Source organism: Chroicocephalus ridibundus, chromosome 2, assembly GCF_963924245.1.
Source record: "Chroicocephalus ridibundus chromosome 2, bChrRid1.1, whole genome shotgun sequence".
In the NCBI taxonomy this organism is placed as follows: Eukaryota; Metazoa; Chordata; class Aves; order Charadriiformes; family Laridae; genus Chroicocephalus; species Chroicocephalus ridibundus.
This window is the reverse complement of record NC_086285.1, coordinates 10,292,308-10,310,382: the sequence shown is the minus strand read 5'-3', so window position 1 is coordinate 10,310,382 and position 18,075 is coordinate 10,292,308. Positions and strand designations below refer to the sequence as shown.

General features: G+C 40.5%; 1 protein-coding gene across 1 annotated transcript; it reads right to left on the bottom strand.

Moving 5' to 3' along the window:
• Positions 1-632: 632 nt before the first annotated feature.
• NOM1 (nucleolar protein with MIF4G domain 1) lies at positions 633-17,726 on the bottom strand. Its single transcript, XM_063324419.1, has 11 exons — positions 16,746-17,726; positions 15,718-15,842; positions 14,542-14,737; positions 12,300-12,623; positions 11,674-11,784; positions 10,345-10,506; positions 9,603-9,724; positions 5,629-5,761; positions 5,139-5,270; positions 4,568-4,677; positions 633-3,578 (listed from the first exon to the last, which is right to left on the bottom strand). The coding sequence occupies exons 1-11, from the start codon at positions 17,670-17,672 to the stop codon at positions 3,401-3,403; spliced, it is 2,520 nt and encodes an 839-aa protein (XP_063180489.1). The 5' UTR covers positions 17,673-17,726; the 3' UTR covers positions 633-3,400.
• Positions 17,727-18,075: the final 349 nt, after the last annotated feature.

Here is an 18,075-nt window from a genome sequence, read left to right as displayed (position 1 = left end):
GGCTTGTCAGGCGTAAGGATGAGCGCTGCAAGCTCTTGCTTCTCTGGTGTAGTGTGTCTTTACCAATTCAGAGCCCGTTTCTGCTCATGAAGTAGTAACTCCCCCAAATCTCCTTCATGGAAGAATTCTGGAACATTTTAAGTGGCATCTCTCTCATTGGAATGATCAGGGAATGTTTCTCATGGTGGTTTGATGTTGGCTAACAGATTAATGCTCAATAGGAAGAAATCGCAACACACCGGCTGTCGTGTGTGTGGTATTGAACATTTATTCCACGGCAGGCAAAGCAAAACGTGTCCAAGCCCAGCGTAACTTCCCCGGCAGCCTCTGCCGGCAGACGGTGCTTCGTGGGCAGCTTTGCGGCACTTGGAGTTGCTGCTGCTACAGAGAGACCGCACAGCACCAACAGCGCTGCTATAAGGAGGAGACGCTTTGGCAGGGCTACACTGGTGGCAAGTTTTTTGTCCAGGGTTAAAAATACAAGATACATATTAAAAAAATATATTTTTTATATATTATATATATTTTATAAATGTACACATACATTTATATATAGTATCTATACAATACATGATATAAAAATGCAATTTATATTTTAATATAAATACATGAAAAAATAAAATAATCTCAGCTTTCCTTTTCACGTGTGCCTTGTATCCTTGGGATGCGACTGGACCGCAGAAGCGAGAGCTTGCAGATGCGTACGTACAGTAACAGCATGCTCTGACAGGTCTTCCGCCTCCGTCAAGCTCCGGCAGTTTGGTCAGTGAAACCACGGAAAAAAAATAAATTGTTAAACGTGGCAAAATCCAAGACTCAGGAATTCAAATTTATCTTAGAATTTTCAAATTTCTGTTTGGCAGTTATTCCTTCACAGAATCACAGCGAAAGGACAGGACTTACGCAGAATCACCTGCAGCAACTGTCCTTGTACCATGACTATGGCACTGTGGACTGGCAGCATATTTTGGCCGCTTTCCTGGAAAATTCAGGTTTTCAAAAAAATTTATGTTTATATATAAACGTGACAAATGGAAAAGCTGCAGGCAGGTAAAATCTGTTTTCTTCAGCAACAAAGCATAATAATGTAACTGTAAGTTTGAACAAAACCTAGTAGCTGTTTGGGATAAAAAAATAGCTAATGCAAGTCTCTGTTTAAAAAAAAAAAAGCGCAATTGTAATTTTAGAGTATAAGGTTAAAACCATCTCCTCTAATTGCATAGCAACACCTGCATCACACCGCCTCAGGCAGCTGCAGCAAGTGAATGGATTCAGACCCATAAAACACTATGGGTCTTTCCCCGGGCAGCAAAGCGTGGTCAGTTCTGGTCACCCAGGAAAGTGCTCGACCAAGGAACCGGCAGCCTGTCCCATTTAATTTAAGGAAGATGTTTCAGGATTTATCTCGAGGAGTAAAGTTGCCTCCATCTCCCAGCTACAGCAATGTGTTTCCATTTATGTATTATTAAACCACAAACACGTTGAAATGCTGGGTCTACCTAAACTCCTGCAAAAAAAGGTAATTAATTAGGTGGCTGCTGCAGTCTAGGGGGAGCAATTTTTACTCACCGAGGTCCCGTGCATTCCACAGCAGCCAGTTTCTAGGGGCTTGCACAGATTTTCTCCCGAGTCCAGCCTCCAAAACTAAAACAGGAGGTTCGGCACTGTTGTTTGCAAGGGAGCCGTTCGCATGCAGTCTCTGAAGTGGTGACTTTTGTATCCATCAAAATAGTGTCAGTTCTTCTGCTGCCCATACTTTTTTTAATGGGTATGAATTTTAGAAATATTTTAGCTAAATTTTTTTCCTCTTCTGCCTATGGCAAGTAAGATACAACTGAGGGGAAACGGCCAGTTTTGTATGCTTAAAAGCTGCCAACAATATGAAACAGGCTGAAGAAAGCATCTTGCTTTGTTCTTTGGATAGTAATCTCTTCGGTGTTAGTTGTTACCATGCTCGTGTAACCTGGGATTTTAATACTGGGTCTCTCTGGTCCCAGCACACCCTGTTCCCTACAACTTGCCCTCTCCAAAAGAGGAGAGGTGAGAAAAACAGCTCCCTGGCTGCTGGGGGAAGCGCTCCTCCGCCTGAAAACATTGCTCATACAACTGAGCAAGCAGAGTACTCTACATTCAACTCTTTGATTAAAAAAATAAAAAGAATTTTAAAAATCGTTGTCCATCTTTCTTGCTGCAGAACTGAAAATTTTCTGGAGGACGCCTATGGGAAACAAATTTTCCCAACAGGGACAGATCCAAAGCAGCTGAACAGATCAATTGTTATCAAACGCAATGAGGAGGCACCATAAGTGAGTGGACTATTGAACACCCGAGGGCAAGCCCAGTTACAGAAATAGGGCTGGCAGCTCCAGCACAGGTAGATTATGCCGATGTATACTGCAGACAATAAAGTGCTTCATCCTCTTCCCCCACTTTAAGGTCATTCCCTTCCTGGCAAGTCAGCTAGAGTAAAGCTAATACAAACAGCAAAGCCTTTAGAAAAATCTCAGTTTAATGTGTAGTGGTGAGGTGACAAAAGAAACAAACCATTAACACTGAGTGTTACCGAAAGAAATGTACACGATTTTTTTTTTTTTTTTAAAACATCTGAACAGAAAATGCGAGCAAATTCTTAAGGAAGGTATTCTCCTACTGAAAGACTCATACTGATATTCTTTATGCCTAGAAAAATCTGATTAACACAAGTGATTAGGCAACTCCAATTTTAAAGTCACGAAAATCAGGCTAAAAGAGCAATAAAACTATGCTGTTATCTCTAAGCCCAATATAATTGGGCAAAGTCAGATCTTCAAGTCGTTTTACTACAGCTTTGCATCCAACTGAAGATCTTTTCCTGACCGACAGTCAGGTAAACAATTCACAGAATTAGAAGGTAACTTCAACACTTTAAGAAAAAAGTTGTTTTCTTCCAAAACTGACTCACCCGTACTCATGCCATCTAGTGGCCTGTTTCTTCAGGCAAATACAACAATTAGTTACCAAAAGCCTCTGGCTAAGGCTGCTTCTTTAACAGTGGTCAGTATTATGCTATTGTTTTAAATGAAAGGTTAGAATATGCAACACAGAACGCTACTGCTGACTGGGAGTATCATACAAGAGAAACTCATGCTCTTCTCCAGACACTACCCAGCAACATGAAGCACTCATGCTAAAAAGGGACGTGACAAAAGAATACATTTTCCCTTTCTTCAAAAAGGCCGTGTATCACCTTCAATTAAACCTGTAACTAGTGCATAGGGCAAAGTAACTTTACGTCAAAAAACAGATCCTTTAGAATAACACGGCTCTCCTCATTCTCAATTATTTGGGTTTGAAAGACTAACAAAGCTTTGCATCTTCATACAGACTCAGTTTTTCTAAATGTTTTATTAGAAAAACAGAACTATAGCTTCAATTTGGGTTCTTTTGCTTGCAAAGCCTTGTTTGCTAGTTCAACTCTTTCTTTTAATAAGCTAACTTCTTCAGGATTTTTTTGAGCTTGTGCATTTTTCAGTAAGAAGTGAGTAAGGAAGAGTTTCAAGCTTTCCCGTAGCATGCCCAGTTTGGGGTTGTCAGATACCCTGTAAAGATACAGATCAAAAATAGTATTTAGTCTTCTATTGTTTCAGAAGTTTAATTATTTTCTTTATCTTCTTCAAACAGAGACATAGAAAAAAATCCAATTTATAAAAGGAGCCTTCCTGAAGAGGATTTCAAATTACCAGCAAGCCTACGTTGGTTTGGCAAACAGCCCAAACACACTCAACATACAGTTGTTCCACAACAATAAAATGGAATATTCAAGCCTTAGAGTTCATGCAAATGATTACATTACAGCAAAAAATGAGGCAAACACCATGTTTGAGCTTCCTTGTGTTGCAGCCTAACAGTTGAAACATTGTTACCTAATTTTTTTCTAGCTTTATGCAACATTGCAAGTTTAATACCACAAAATCATGGAATAGCGGAATAACTTAAGTCGGAAAGGATGTCGGCAGGTCATCTTGTCTGATTCCCTGTTTAAAGCTGGACCAACATCCAGGTGTGGTCCGGCTGCTCAGAGCCCTAAGCATCTCCAAGGATGGAGATTTTGCAGCAAACCTGGCCATACACAAAAATAAGATTTTTCCAGACAATGTTAATTTAAAAAAAAATAAATCCTCCAAACCTTTCCCTCATTTGTATTTCTTTATTTCTCCTTCTTACACTAAAGATACCTTCTAGCAAAGACTGCTGGGAGAGTGAATCCCACTGCACACAGCTGGTAAAGCAATAAGGAAAGCAAGTTAATGACAGAGCTCTGCCCATGAAAATCCTATGACCGAAGCGATACATTGAGTACCTGGAAGCCTTATTTTGTATAACACTTCTGAGTTGTATCTATATCACAGCCTGCACTAACACACAAGTGATACGCTTCCCCCCCCACTCACCCAGGAGAGCTTACTTTTTAAGGTTTGGATGGCTGATCTTTGGGAGAGGCACTGTATAATTCCAAACAAAATAAGCAAATTTCTTATCTTAATTACTACTCACCAAGGGTTCCCTGGAGATCTCTCTGATCACTTACCTCACAAAAATGTCACAAAGTTCTTCAGGATCTGTTTTGATTAACAGCATGCTTAATACTTGTCGCAAGAAGCGGACTTTGGGTTTATCTAGTTCGCTAAATTCGATTACCTAGTAGGGAGAGAGGGAGAATCAGATTAATTCAAGCATTTCAAACAGCTGAATTCTCTTCTAAATGAACAGCTTTGAGCACACCAACTGACCTCCCATATATACCGAGTCTTAAGTTTGGCACAGCTAAAAAGCGTAGCACAAAATCCACCGACAAAGCCTGTTAATGAAGGGGCCTCAGTTCCAACTCTGGATACTCTAAAGAAAATAATCTTACCATTGCTCTAGATATAGAGCTATAGACTTTCTGTATGCTTGGGTCACCACAGGTTCCCTTTTCCCCAAATTATAGCAGTACTGCGATCAATTGGATTAATATAGTAATTTTATAAAATGTTTTGCCTTAGCTTATGACCATGAATAGCTGAAGTACCAGCTGGGTAACAGAGAAAATACAGTTTCCACAGGACTAGCAAACATAAGGAAAACACAGACATATTTTGAAAAGAAAACACACCAACCTTGAGAACTGAAAGCGGCAACGATTTTGTCCTTAATAAGTGAGCCAACAGTGAAACCAAGTTGGAGACAGCAGCAGCTGACAGGTTTTCTAAGTCTTTGATTTTGTCCCAAATACTAAACTGAAATGTCACCTAGGTGTCAACGGAAAAAAAATTCCTACAAATCAAGTGACTGTTTAAATAAGTAACAACATAACAAAACCTTTTGACCTTCTATTCTTTATGACCCCTCTGTTAATTAACACAGATGCTTGATTAGACTGTTCAATTCTTTTAAAATGTGTAAAACAGAGAAAAGCAAAGCTTCTGCAGTAGTTATTTTATTTCCTACTCAGATCTGACCATGAGTACGCCTTACCAAATGCATAGCTATAATGGCAGAATTTTTCCTCCAAACCAAGATCCTACCAGGTATGCATTAATTTTCAGGTATTTAATAACTGTTTTCCAAACCACGATAATGACAAAGTAGAAACAGATTTTTCTTCACCTGAAATCGTCTGTCACATTCACAAAACTTGCCAGCCAAAAATGCATAGAAGGGGTTATATGTCTTCTCCTGTAAGCAGCAGTAAAGGATAACATGAACAATTTCTCTCTCCTGCTTATCTTTCAGTCCAAGCCTAAAATTTAGCAAGAGAACGAGAACCATTTAGTAAGGAAAAAAATTACTGCCACAAAGTAAGAGCTACAGTCAGCATCAGAGAGTAATACTTAAAAAAATACCCTCCAAACATCACATTAAATTTTACTTGTCAGAAAGTTCTTACAAAGTCTTTAAAACGCTGAATGGAGTCAAACCCTTAAGACAGCAGGCTAAATCAGTATCCCAGTATGGCAAGATGGAAATACTGCAGTATTATTAGCGTTAAAGGAGTGGCTGCAAAAGTAAGACCATTAACAGGCAGAAGTGCAGTGATACAAGTATAATTACCCCCTGTGGAAGGAAAGATGGCCCACTCCATGTTTATAGCTCTCCAGGAAGAAAAACAGAGGAGAGGGCACTGTCATCATGCAGTCTTGTGCCTTTGAACGCAGCAGTAGTACTGCAGCAAGCGCTGCTGCACGGTGTACCAATACAATGCTTAAATAATAAAACAAGAACGCTGTTCTTGTAGGACTGACTCTGTTGCGGTTATCTCACACTTGTACCAATGGTCATAGAAGCAAAACCAGCCTTTGGAACAGTATAAACCTATCGAGAGAACCATTTCCAGGGCCCTTCACTTCTGTGGTACTTACTAGGACTAAGAAAATATTTTAAGATATTTTTTCTACTTGGTGATATGAATCTCTTCATCTCTAGGTCAACTCCATGCTACACAATACTTGAAACTCGTTATTGTTTGACAGTAGCCTAAGAGGATGTAGTCAATGATTTCAAACCACCTTAAATAAAAAAAAGCAGCAGCCTAAAGAAAAACATTACCACTGAGTACTTACGTTGGCTGCCTCAGCATAAAGGCCGAGGACTGAACAGCTTTCCCACTTGAACAGCTGACCAGCCTAAGAGAGGCCTGAGACACTTTGGCAGGGAATGGCAACTAACTCGCAATGCACCTGTTCTGTGAGTAATATGATTTAGCTTCCAGGGCTGTCAAATGCTTGGCAGCATTAAAACCAATTAAAATGAAAAATGCTTCGTATTATAATCTGAAAAACGTCAAACAAAATTCTTTTCATTGCTTCAAGCTCAAGTTTCATATGGCGTTAGTAACTCAAGAGTATTTTCTAACTAAGTTTGACTCCACTGGAACTTACTTTACAGACAGTAGAGTAGAGTTTGTCATTGCTTGAGTCTAATACCCCCATTTGTATACACCTCCAGACATCAGCCATTGCATTTGACCACAGACACGTACCAGATTAACAGAAAAAATATTGTCTTCCAGCCAAAACCCCCCAGAATTTAAGGTTTTACAATATGAAAATCTGGGATGATTTCTAGGCTGATTGCTAATGCACAGTGAAAGCTTAGAAGTCTGCTTCTCCAAGAGAGACCAGCACTATAAGCACTGTGCCTGTGATATAATTCGCTTGTTCTCTTATCAGCTAAGTTCTATCTGATTTTAATACAGAGCAACAAAAGCTGGTTTTTGTTTGTTTGTTTTAAATACACAGGTCTCAGCCACCAGACAGACATTTAATAGATGACTTGTGAAGTTACATTGCAATCACTAATTCGACACACCCTCCTTTTCCTTGTTCACCATCACTTCTATCATGACTTGCCTATCTAGGAAATATTCGTATTGCCAGATCATTGCAAGCAAGTAAATCAGCACTCTGACGTTCAACTTTGTTCTCACCTTCACTTCTTCACAGACCTAGCAGTATTTTCTCTTTCCAGACCTATCATTCCTAAACATCTAGATTTAAAAGTCAGGATTGCCTTTCACTGCTGAGTTTCACCATAAGCCTGTACAGATTTCATAAACCTGATAATCTTAGGTAAAGAATATGCAACCACTTCACCTATTAAATCATTCATGAGTGACAGTACTCCCACAGACTCATGTGTCTCGATCACTTAAGAATTTCTCCCTGTATACGGGATAACTACCTCTGAAGTACATTATTTCTCACCAGCAGAAGCCTGTCTCTAAGTATGTTATTTATCATCAGCCGAAGTCCAAGACCATCATTGCCTTTAGACCAAAGATAGCAATACTCAAACCCACCTTTCAAAAGGCAGTTCAATGATTTTAGTAGATAGTCACATACTCTCTACCCTGAACTACACACCCCACTACAACAGGATATCCAAGATGTTTACAAGTTTCTATTTTTTGAGATGTAAATATTCTTCAAGTTCTTCACCTCTACAAAATAGCTTAAAAATTGCCTCTTCATCAAACTTAAGAAGCATTCATTCCCTGACATGCGTGAGTTTGTTGTTTGTGAAGGAGGTGCGGCCATTCAGCTGATGAAACAGATCAAGTCTCACTCTCTTCTCTTTGTCTCCAGTGATGTTCCCAGTTCTCCCTTTACACTGCCACTTCTGCAATCACAAGCTGAGCCACTTCAGGGAGCTCTTGTGGCTTCAAACTAATTACTTTCTTTTGATGCAAGGAGAAAGACAAGCAGAACTATAGCAGCATGTATTTAAAATGGTTTAAATTACCACTTAACTGCACCTCAACTCTGCCAGAGATCCAGCAGCAGATCAATCAACAAGTGCAGTTAAGATATTCCTTTCTGTATTCCTCAGGCTCTTGCTCATGAGACTGACATACAAATATAAATTCCCAAACACTCTGGAACGCATGTTCACATTGAAGTTAATTCCTTCACTGAAACTTCTGTGTACTTTCCATTATTCTCTCCCAGATGTGGGGAGATTTGAGAATTCCTCTCTCTGAGTTCGCTGTATAAAAATCAGTATCAACACACACCAGATAATCTGCAGACAGAGTTTTTCTGCCAAGGCTGTTTGTATACAGATATGTGTACTAATTTAAATAGCATGGATGAGAGTCAAGGATCAATTTGCAAATTGAACTACCAGGTCTTGGCAAGAACTGCAGCAGCAGCAGCTAATTTCTTTTAATTGAACAGGCCATATTAAGATATTGGAATGGCTCCATTACAGTCTTAAATCCAAGCTGTGTTTTGCAGAAGTGGCATTTAATCAAATATTAGTTGAGTTTATTACAAAGTCTGTTTTGGTTTGGTTAGCAAATTAAATAATTGCATGCCATCCTGGTAAGACAATTCCCTTAAATTACAAGGCTGCAATAGAAAAGTTCAGACGTGATCTCTCCCCTCCCAGTTACTATAGACTTAGAGTTAATATTCTGACAAACACAAAGAAAAGCTTAGTTTGAGCTTTTCCCTGATGGCATTTTCTTCTGAAGAACTGTTTGCCAAGTGGTAAGGAAACTGGTCTTAACATGAAATGTGACCCTGGAGCAAATCCAAAGCTAATAAATCCTGCAAGAGGAAAGCGGAGGTGCTAGAACACTACCAGGTCATGCAAGTATGGACAGAGACCTATGAGATTGCTTAACAAGGCAGCAAGAAGCAAAGGAAGTGGCAGTTGTACAGAAATCCAGCAACAAAACCAAGAGATGTTCTGAAGGGGCTTCTAGTCTGTCTCTGCGAGGGAGCAAGCTTGCAACAGACTTCCATCTGCTAGACTGGGATGCACATCTTCAGTGCAAAAATATACAGGCTTCTTAAGTCAAAAGATGCTGTAAATCACAGTTACAGACATGAGTGACAATACCAGAGGCTACTCCTTTCCTCTGACTGCCAGTCAGTTCTGCCTGTCCCCTACTAGTCCTTACACCAGGATTTTGGTCCTTCTCCTACCCTTTTACCCTACGTGCATCCCTAGCTACGCACTTATTTAATTGTATTATCAATTAAATGCTCTTAAGCCCAGACCAGCAATATTATTTTTCCAATCCAGCTAATGCTATTCTTAGCTCTGGGCTGCCTTCCGTGCCAGTCTGTACTTACCCGAGAAGCTTTTCAAAAGCATCCAGAAAGTCTTCACTTGTCATCAAGACACAGAAAATACTTCTCCTGATATCAGTGTTCATTCTCTGCTTACGAGCAAGCTCCATTATCTTTGAACTCACCTGAAAAAAATAATTAAATGCTAATGTATTTATGCTTGCTTTAAGAAAGCTACTTCTGCGCAGCCCTTAAGATGACCATTAATGAAGATCTCCAGTAAACTATGAAGCATCAATCCAAAGTCCTGAGCTTTTCTCCAGAGGCACAAGTATCATTAGGAGCTTTTTCAACTAGGGAAATATATTTTAATGTATTTTAATTGTGCCAATTATTTTAAAGACATGCTTCTCTAATGCAAGTCACCATGACCATCTCACCACACTACTTTTAGCATCAGCTTAGAAAGAAGCCACCCACAGACAGACAACACTACCTGTCAGAATTCATAGCAGCAAACCTGCTTTAGGTCAAGACTCTTCTTCCACTTACACAAGTTACTTCTGCAATTCCATAAGATAAGAAAAAACACACTATACCACAACATTTGTAGTAACAGCTCTTACAAAGTGCATGAGTACAACATTTTGGAAAGTGTTAGAGCAGAATTTATAGTACAAAATCTTAAGTCTTACAAGAGCCCATGAAGGTTTTTTTGGTGGGCTCTGAAATGAACTTATTCACCTGTGTGAAGAATATTCAAAAATTCACACTTAGACTTATAAGTAGCACTGCTTGGATTTACCTTTCCTATATGCAGTTTTTGCTGAGTCTTCTTGTTTGTATCATCGATCATTGGTGCTCCACTCCAGGATGACCCTACGATCCACCAGCGACCAACCTGATCAGCACTGAGGAGAGATTCCAGGGAGACACGGAGTTGAGTTTCTTTTCCGCTGCTGCGAACCTTGAATAACAAAATACAAAAAACCCCAAAATCTTTTATTTGAAGCTTTCTTTACCAAAAAACAACAAAAAGGGAGATATCAAATACTTTATTTATTTTAAATTACTTTAAACAAATAACTTATTCTCCATAAAAGTCCTCACGTTTCCCCCCAATCTTTAATTTCAGTCAGCAACCGGAAAAGAATTTACAAGTTTCCCATATGCTCTAATTTCTCAAATACAGTAAATTGCTTAAATCTGCATTTAGAAGCTCTTGATTTTTTTTTTATTTAAAAACCAAAGAGATAATAAATTAAAAAGTAGCCATCTTCCAATCATAAAACTTGATTAGAATTCAGACTTGATGCTGACATTCAAAATTAGTTGCAGCCTTTATAATCTGGTCATGATTTTCCTTTCAAATACTTGCGATCGAACAAAATGACATGACAAACTGCCTTAAGTTTTGTACAATTAAAACTACAAAAAGCTTAAACTCTTTGAACAAAATAAGAATTTTCAACAACAGAGTCTAGAAGTGTTGCCTGGCCTATTATCACTGATGTGCTTATCCTACACTTACAAATTTCTGAAAAATAAAATGCTCTAGGTGTTGTAGACAAGCAGTGTGACTTTCAGGTTGGAGATACATGGACTCTAAAGTCAGATTCAAGTCCTGTGAAAATGAATTAGTTCTCAATCCAGAGAGACAATTACTTTCATGCATTTTACACTGGGTTGTTCTGGACAAACTGTCCCCTCTCCACCAAAAAAATCCCAAGAGAGAAATATCCAGGTATTCAGAAGTATTAAGACTTCCAAAATAATTCTGCTGAAGTTAGGAGCAGGTGTCTGCATCCAAAATCTACGGAAAAAAGAACTTGTCATAATGACTCATTTCTTCTGCACAATCATTAAACATCCCACAATCTCTTTTTCAAGCATAGGACTCTGAGGCAAAGTCTTTGGCTAAGTCCCTTCGCAAACTGTTCTGCAGAAGGCTGGTTGTCTGCTGACTTAACTTGGACACAGGAGATAATGATCTAAGAAGTGATTTTTGTCCACAAGAGTTTCAAGACTGTTAAACAAACTGAAAAATACTATAGCCCATCAAGCTGACGTACAATACAAATAATTACTTCTGGTTTAAGAATACCTATACCACATATGTCAAGAAAGTTCTCACCAGTGTTCTTTGCAATTTGCGGAGTCTTTCAACTGGTTCAGGATCATATCCAGGAATCTTACGCATGTCATTATTCCTCAGTGCCAACATAGTCTCCAGCATAAAGCGAACCTATTGGGAAAATAAATATTTCTGTAGATTACGTGCCGTTTATTTAATAGAGAGAGTACTTTGAAATTACTATTCTGTGAGAATAAGCAGCTCAGCTAGCAATACACACCAAAATTTAGATTACATGAATGGAAATACAGAGAAGGATGTTTACTTTAACTCTTATTATGTTCGTGTTGAACCTTCAATTCAAAGCTTAATCTGCTAAACACCATGCCCCAGCAACCATTTTTTGAAGTGTACAAAGTATCACAAAACAGAAGCACTGTCCACTGCATAAGACAGAAAACTGTCCCAGTCTCACCCATTACAAGCAGTTTGGTGTCTGTGTCCTAAGAACTAATGGAGAAAGACAGACAAGAAGAATGCAAATAACTGAATGCAACAACTGAACGCTAATGGTAACTTACAATTTAAACAGACTGTAGCAGAAAACATTGGTAAATGAACACGTGTCCAAGAGCTTATTAAAGTCTATTCATAATAAACAGAAGATCTTTAAAACACACACATACCCTAGTCTGATCCTGGAATTTCTTCTCTGCTGTGTTTGCTTTCCTCTGGGCTTCAGTAATCAGTTCCTTCAAAGCCAACGCATCATCTTTTCTTAAGGAAAAGCCCACGTTTTTCAGAAGAAACAAAATCAACTCAATCTCTTTTTCAGTGAAAGCGCTAACAAGCTGTTTCAGAATATCAAAGATCAGCAGGGAATGAACCACATGGAAGTTATACAGATGAGCAATCAAGGCAAGCAGATTTTCACATTCTTTCCCTTCAGCGTCACTTTTACAGATTTCATCAAATTTCTTCACCACGGCTTCCAAAAAGTGAGCACCAACCTGGCAATAGTTCCATTAAAAGAGGGGGGAGGGGGGAAAATCCAGCAGTTAACCATAAGTAGATTTTACAGACATCTGTAAAACATTCATTTTTGGGGCACTGCCACTATTAATTTTAAAGAAATATTGTTGCTCTTCTCAACCAATACGGATGTTCTACATTTACATATACAAATATCTAAGTGGTGTGACATTTTCTTAAAGTATATGTTATTTACACCTCATATATGCCATACAGTTGCCTTTTAAAGTCTGTGCAAAAAAAGCAAATGTTATGAACTTACAGTACACACACATCAGAATTTGTTTACATAATTTTAATGAACACATATTAGCACCTTCCCAGCTGCCAGGCTGGCGTGCTGTTACTGCTAGTCATTCATCCAGTAAAAGCTGCATGTCAAAAAGAAAATGCATCACACAGTTCAGCATTCTGGAACAAAACCTTTAACAGGATGATAAAAAATAAAATTGTAAAACAACCCCCAACATACCAAGTTTTCACAGTTGCTGAGCATGAGCTTAGGCTGATTTTGAAGTGAGGATTAAGTCTTAGCCATTTCTCAGCGGTACTAAACAAGACACCCTCCCGCAATGACTATGGTGCTGTGAAAACCAGAAGTTCCAGTAGCAGTACTGACTTGTATTATGGGCCTTGACCAGCTTAGATTTTAACTATCCAATGACCATATTGCATAAATGTATAAACACAGTTATTGGAATCCCAAGTTCTGCATCGCTCAAACTAATCTTAAATGCAGCTGTACTATTACGCTTTTGTGTAATGCATATTCTACACTTTTACAGAAAAAATAGTGAGGCTTCATAGTATACCTAAATACTTATATTCAAAGATGCTGCGTAAGAGAGTCAGTAGCACAGAAGACAGTCTGGGTATCATCTATTTCTAATACCTATTAGTATATCTATATTTAAAACCTATTACTAGGCATTTTGCAAAGTTTTAACTTCTAAAAAGATTATGTTTCTCTTCTTAAAACAGCAGTGTAATATTACATTATATTTGCAGTGAGAACTGCCTTTCAAGTGGCAAAGAGGAAAAAAAATTTAATGGCAAGGCTGCATGGAGCAAGCTGCTGTAATTGCAGCCATCTGATATTTTGTATGCTTTCAGAGACAGCATTCAGGTCACTACATGACAAACTGAAGAACTTGCATCAATACATCTTTTGCATTGAGATGCAGAAAGAAAACTTAACTTGATGGGAACACGGGGCTGAAACACCTCAGTATCCTGAAAGACGTTTCACTAAAATTAGCTAAAATCTTCCCGTTGACATCAGTAGTTTCAGCTTCTTCTTAACAGTAAGCAAGAGATATTTTATCTCAATCATTCATCAGGCTTAAGAACACAAAAGAAAAACCTCCAAAAAATCTGGCATGCTTTTTGAAGTTTTTTATATTCTGGAGTCATTGATATACCTAGTTAATTCTGCTGATGATTTGCATGATTTGGCTTAAAAAAGGACTTTTTTCACTGATGTAAAAGGAATTCTGTAACTGTAGCGCTTTCCTTATCTGGATACACATCGTTCAACAACAGCCTCATATAGCCAAGAGAACGGTGATGGATTAGTGTAATTAAAGAGAAGAAAATTCAAAGCTTAAAAAATTCAGTTATATGGATGCAGAAAGATTTTGATGAAAAAAATTAGGTTTTTATAACTGACCAGTGGTAACTCATGGAGAAAATAAATTAATCAGATAAAGCAACAGACTTGGTCCCTTTCACTTGCGGACACTGAGCAAATAAGCTACAAATACTGATGAAATTCAACTAGAGATGGTTTTTAGTGATATACAATCAAAAACTAAAAGGCGATTCAAACAAAATACCAAGGAAAACACTCTACAATATATATTATTAAACAAAATTAGTCCCAAGCACAAGAATTACCTCCACTCCTACATTATGATGAAGAATGCTGACCAAAAGGACATGCTCCATCATCAATCTTGAAGGCATGGCAACTGCAGTCACACAAGCATTCATGAGAATATCTGTCAGAGTTTCATTCATGTCCTTTCTGCTGTTGGCCATGTAGAGGTCTTCCATCTGTCCACTAATGGAGGGCAAATTCGGTTCGCTCAACCTATTGAGAAACAATATCCAATGTTCACTTTTTCTTCTCTTTACATGGTTCCACAATTTTCAGTTCACCCAATTTACTCTATTCTTTTCAGAGAGACTAGCTCGGCTTAAGAAGAAACATTGAGAAGATGACTGGAGGGGACGTTTTGTATTTTACTGTGTTTACTAAACTAAAAAAAAAATACAACATATGTTTAATTCTGGGGTTATTGGGTTTTTTTTAGTATTTACATATTAAAAACAGATTAGCAGCAGTATTTACAAAGCACTGTCAATGTGCTTACTGTCACGCTGAACAATCTTATTAAGAAAACAGACTTTGTTCTTAGCAGTTGTAACTATGGCACATCGCAGTCTTTGGAGAAACTGAGTATGAAAATACCTTACATTTTTCTAACATATAAGGTTAAATCAAATCCTAAACGACTGAGCAAACTGCATACTGTATTTTACAGAAGTCTGCATTTTACAGATAACATAGATAAAATGCCTATAGATTTCTTATTTTAAAAATACTCCAAAATTAAAATGTGTGACACTATTAATTACTTTTTCTGTTCTTCAGTACTTTAAGCTATGAAGTGTTGCTCCTCCTCAGTTGTAGTATCGCAGAAATTTAATTGTATTTCATTTAAAAAAAAAGAAAATCATGGGGTTTTGGAGGTGTTTATAACTCCCACTATGACGTTTTTTTATCGGCATATTCCAACTGACAGTGAATTATACCTAGCACTTGCAGGCAACTGCTGTGGGGAATTCTGCCCAATCTTAAATTTATTTTCTAGATTTTTCAACTTCTATAATGACCAACTTTGAAAAATTTATATCAACAAAGACAATTATTATTAAGGATAGCAGACATGATTGCCAACTTAAAATCAGTTTGTGAAGAAAAAAAGTCACATCCTTGCCACTTTTCTTTGAATGATGAGCACTGTCACATTGAACCAGAAAGATTAACGACTTTCCTTATTACATTACCTATTAATGAGGCCATTCACCATTTTCTTCAGTCTTCCCAATTCTTCTCTTTTCTTGTCATCTAGTATCTCCTGAGATTTCCTTACTTGAGGGGGAACATACTTCGTAGCACTGTGATTATGACTCTTATCAGGAAAACAATAAAGTAAGATACCAAATGAGACTAGCATTTTAAATATTTGAACACAAATATTAATTTCTATTTAAGATTAATATACCAAACTTTTAGTTAAGTATATATTTTACCGTCTAATAACCAATGACAAAGGAACAACTTCACATAGAAAAGAAGCATACAAGTTACCGCTTATGACCAACTCAACAGCGGCAAAAAGCCTCTTCCCTTTACATGAAGTTTTCTTTAAGCTAATGTTATTAAAACGTGGCATCTTAGGTCTTGGTTTTATCCAGGCTTTATCAGTTGCAGAGATACTAACAGTTTAAGTTTGCGCCATGCAAGCTACAATACCTAGCACAGGCAGAACTCCAGGGATCATAGAATTGTCCAGGTTGGAAGGGACCTTTAAGATCGTCTAGTCCAACCATCAACCCAACTCGGCCAAAACCACCACTAAGCTGTGTCTCTCAGCACCACGTCTACCCATCTTTTAAATACCTCCAGGGACAGAGATTCCACCACTTCCCCAGGCAGCCTGTTCCAATGTTTGATAACCCTTTTGGTGAAAAAATTTTTACTAATATCCAGTCTAAATCTCCCCTGGCGTAACTTGAGGCTGTTTCCTCTTGTCCTATCGCCTGTTACTTGGGAGAAGAGACTGATGCCACCTCTCTACAACCTCCTTTTTGGTAGTTGTAGAGAGTGATAAGGTCTCCCCTCAGCCTTCATTTCTCCAAGCTGAACAGCCCCAGCTCCCTCAGCCACTAGATCATCCAAAAGCGAAACATCAGTTTGCAACAGACAGTAATTTTAACATAAGCTCTCTTTGCTCTTAGCAGTAGTGCTCGTATCCAGGTTGTGGCATGTCCCTTGAGAAGCAGGTTTGTGTTATCCGATGCGAACACCCTACCTCCTCCTCCTCTTCTTCCTCCTCGTCTTCGCCTGGGGGCTCGCTGGCCTCTGACCCCCCGCCGTCCTCGGGGGACGAGCTGTCACTCTCCCACTGTCCCTCCACATCATCCCCGTCGGAGGAGTCTGAAGCGTCTTCTGGATCCTCCTCCTCGTCCTCCCTCAGCCCCGGCGGGTCCTCGGCCGGCGCGGGCCGGCCCTTTTCCCGCGGCCCCGGGGCCTCCTCCTCGTCGGTGCTCTCGCAGAGCTGGCTGAGGCCGGCCCGGGAGCCCAGGGCGCCCAGCACATAGCCCAGCCCGTCCCGCAGGAAGCTCTGAGGCACCTTCTCGAACGCGGTCCCCTCCTGCTTCTTCTTGCGGCGCTTGCCCAGCCCCAGCCGCCGCTCCAGGCGCCGGATCTCCTTCTCCTCCTCCTCGTTGGCCTCCAGTAGGGCCCGCTTCCGCGCCGAGACGGTTACGGCGGCGGGGGGTGCCAAACGGGTTGGCGAGGCCGGCCCCGGCCGCTGCTTCCCGGTGGCGGCGGGCGAGGCCGGGGCTCTGAGCCGCGCGGCAGGAGTCGGCTTGGCCGGAGTCGGCTTGGCCGGAGCCGGCTTGGCCGGAGCCGGCTTGGCCGGAGCCGGCTTGGCCGGAGCCGCCTTAGCAGGGGCCGGCTTGGCCGGGGCGGCGGGAGCCTCCACCGGCTCGCCGCGTTGGAGGCGGCGGCGGCGGCTCCGCTTGAGCCTGCGCTTCTCTTTCCTTGCGTCCCGGCGGCTCCTGCGGTTCTGCCTCTCCGCGTCTTTCAGCAGGAGCAACGGCGGCTGGTCGCCGGCTGCCTGCACGAACTCCTGCACCGAGTGCCGCAGCCTGGCCAGCTTCCCGCCGCGGCGAGCGCGGGCGGCCGCCGGCCGCTTCATCTTTCCCCCGGCCACGCCGCCCTTGGGCGCCGCCATCTTGGGGAAGAGCCCACCTTCCCCTTCCGCCCCGCCGCCGCCATTTCGGGCAGCAGCGCCCCCTGCCGCGCACTGGCTGCCGGGCGGCCCCGCAGGCCCGCCCAACTCCGGCGGGCTGGGGTTCACTTGAAACCTGTACCAAAGCCGCTAAATCCGTCGAGATCCGCCTTTTTTTTTAAAAAAAAATTAATACATATTGAAGGCAATGTAAGGCTTGTCCGTCGTGTTACAGAAGGGACTGGAGCAATTCGTCCCTCATAGCCCTGGCTGCGGTCATAAGGCCCTAATGCCCATGAGGCTCTCACTAACGCCTCACGGGGCTGCAGGATCTGAGGGACATCGGCACCCTCCACCTGCCCTATCCCCCATGTTAAACCCTTTCCAACCCTGCCAAGCTCGGGTG

What these genes read in the sequence shown, in the direction of transcription:
- NOM1 (XM_063324419.1), bottom strand. Translation starts at nt 17,672, where the DNA reads ATGGCGGCGCCCAAGGGCGGCGTGGCCGGGGGAAAGATGAAGCGGCCG. An exon ending in ATCATAATGTAGGAGTGGAG is followed by an intron (nt 12,624 to 14,541) that starts GTAATTCTTGTG and finishes AACTATTGCCAG; the next exon opens with GTTGGTGCTCACTTTTTGGA. An exon ending in GCAAATTGCAAAGAACACTG is followed by an intron (nt 10,507 to 11,673) that starts GTGAGAACTTTC and finishes TTGTTATTCAAG; the next exon opens with GTTCGCAGCAGCGGAAAAGA.